The 2,500-nt window shown below is 41.4% G+C and overlaps 1 protein-coding gene across 1 annotated transcript in view; it reads left to right on the top strand.

Moving 5' to 3' along the window:
* The window catches only part of mxra8a (matrix-remodelling associated 8a), a 26,077-nt gene that overhangs the window by 8,620 nt on the left and 14,957 nt on the right, over positions 1–2,500 (top strand). The window contains 1 exon segment of the mRNA XM_042090161.1: positions 512–535. Within this exon segment, the coding sequence (XP_041946095.1) occupies positions 512–535 (24 nt within the window).

The raw sequence follows: 2,500 nt of genomic DNA, 5'->3' as shown, positions 1-2,500 counted from the left end.
GAGTGTGTGTTTGTGTGTGTTTATGTATTTGTAGAAAGAGGCAGATATGTTTTATGGGTTTGCTTATGCAAAACTGTTTACTCACAGTATACACAGGCAAGAGTGGATGTCACTCTCTGTCTCTCTCTCTCTCTCTCTCTCTCTCACACACACACACACACACACACACCAATCTTCTCTGAAAATATTGTAACTCAGCAAATCTGCTGGCTTCGGTGTGTTTCCTGTTAGTGTGCGTGTGTTTGTCTGTCTCACTTATGTCATATTTTAGTAACCTAGCCCAAACACACACACACACACAACCTAGCCCAAACACACACACACTCAAACACACACACACACACACACACACACACACACATGCACACCCTCCATTTTCTGGCCATGTTTATGGAAATCTGTGCTCAGTGAAGGCGTTCATTTAGTGGCCTGGCATCATATTCTTCCTGTGTGTGTGTGTGTGTGTGTGTGTGCACCACTTGCTAACTTTCTCCTGCTGTTTCTCTTTCAGTTCTGGCTGCCCTGGTCACAGCAGGTGAGTCACCGTTAAACACAGACACCTTCTCACTGTGTGTGTGTGTGTGTGTGTGTTTGATTTGATTTGAAACCTTTATTTTACATTCTCGGGATTACATTGAGGGCAACCCTCTTTTTCAATGCAGCCGAGATACAACAAGGGTTATGCATGACCAGTCGAGGCTGTGGGTAGTCTGACCAATAACAACAATAAAAAACCAGGCTAAACTAGAATATGCATAGATACACATTCTTACATCACACATATCATGTCAACACAGACACACACACAAACCTGCATACATACCCACAAGCTATAGCACAAGCATATTCACAAGCTATAGCAAATGTGGATACAAACACACATATACCTATGCACACTTTATAAGGAAGACAATAAAATGAACAAATAAATAAATAAAAGGTAAAACCAGGATTAGTAAAGAAAGAATTTAGAGAAAACAAACTGGAGTGGGGAGGTTTGAGATCAAAGCCTTAAATTGCTCTAAAGGTATTAATAACTCGAGTTTAAGGGTGCGTTGGATTAAGTTCCAGGACATGGGGGCATCAAAGCAGAAAGCTGACTTACCCAGCTCTGTGCGAGCATTGGGAACTGTCAGTAAGAAATAACTGCTGGAGCGGGTCTGATAAGCACTTGAGTGGCAATTTAATAATAAGATGTAGGATAGGAGTTTACCTATGATGGCTTTATAAATAAACTGAATCCAGTGTTTAAAGCGTCTCTCAGTAAGCGAGGGCCAGCCAATTGTGGCATACAACGTGCAGTGGTGGGTGTTGTAAGAAGCACTTGTGGCAAACCTGATTGCTGAGTGGTATATAACGTCTAGGATTTTGAGAGAAGACATAGAGGCATTCCTATAAATGATGTCGCCATAGTCTAGAACAGGCATGAAAACGGACTCAATAATCCTTTTCCGACAGGATAGGGGGAGGGAAGATTTGTGTCGATAGAGAAACCCAATCTTTTGTCTCAGCTGCTTTGCAAGGCAGTCAAGGTGAAAAGAGAAATTAAGTTTCTCATCTATCCAGATGCCCAGGTATTTGTACACAGGAACCTGTTCAATGTTACTACCACTTAAGGTTTTCAGGTGGAGAACGCTGGGGTCTGTGCCTTTTCCTCTGGAAAAAAGCTTGAATTTAGTTTTGTTGGGATTCAAGACTAGTTTGAGGCTAAAAAGAGACTCTTGCAAGGCATTAAAAGCCAGTTGCAGGCTATCAATTGCTAAATTGATAATATCTGTTGTACAATAAAGGATTGTATCATCAGCATAAAGATGGACATTACAGTTGTTAAGAGAAGAGGCTATGTCATTAATGAAAATAGTAAATAGGACAGGCCCTAAAACAGAGCCTTGAGGAACACCTTTTGGAAGAGGCAAGAAGTCAGACTTAGTGATTCCTGTTTTTACACATTGAAACCTGTTGCTAAGATAGCTCCAGAACCAATTACGAGCATTAGAGTCGAAACCAATATCTATTAGTTTTTGCAAGAGTAAGACGTGATCAACGGTATCAAAAGATTTCGTCAGATCTACAAAAAGAGCAGCACAGTGTTTCTTTCTGTCTAAAGCAGATATTATATCATTTAAGACCAGAGTTGCAGCGGTGATTGTGCTGTGTTGAGCTCTAAAACCAGACTGGTGGGGAACTAAAACAGAGTGCCCTGTAAGAAACGCCTTTAATTGATTATTTGCCAATGATTCTAAGATTTTTGACAGACAGGGTAGTTTGGAGATAGGACGATAGTTGTTCAAGTCATTTTTATCCCTGCCTTTATGTAGGGGAGTTACATGAGCCATCTTCCAAACTTGGGGGAAAGTAGCAGAAGAAATAGAGAGATTAAAAATAAAAGTTAGTTTTTCTGCGATAACAGGGGCGTGTGTGTGTGTGTGTGTGCGTATGTGTGTGTGTCCCTACCTGTGTGTGTGCGTGTGCGTGCGTGTGCGTGCGTGTGTGCGTGCGT

This window comes from Alosa sapidissima, chromosome 4 (assembly GCF_018492685.1).
Source record: "Alosa sapidissima isolate fAloSap1 chromosome 4, fAloSap1.pri, whole genome shotgun sequence".
Lineage (NCBI taxonomy): Eukaryota > Metazoa > Chordata > Actinopteri > Clupeiformes > Clupeidae > Alosa > Alosa sapidissima.
The sequence above is the reverse complement of the archived record's forward strand: the minus strand, read 5'-3'. Positions and strand labels throughout refer to the sequence as shown.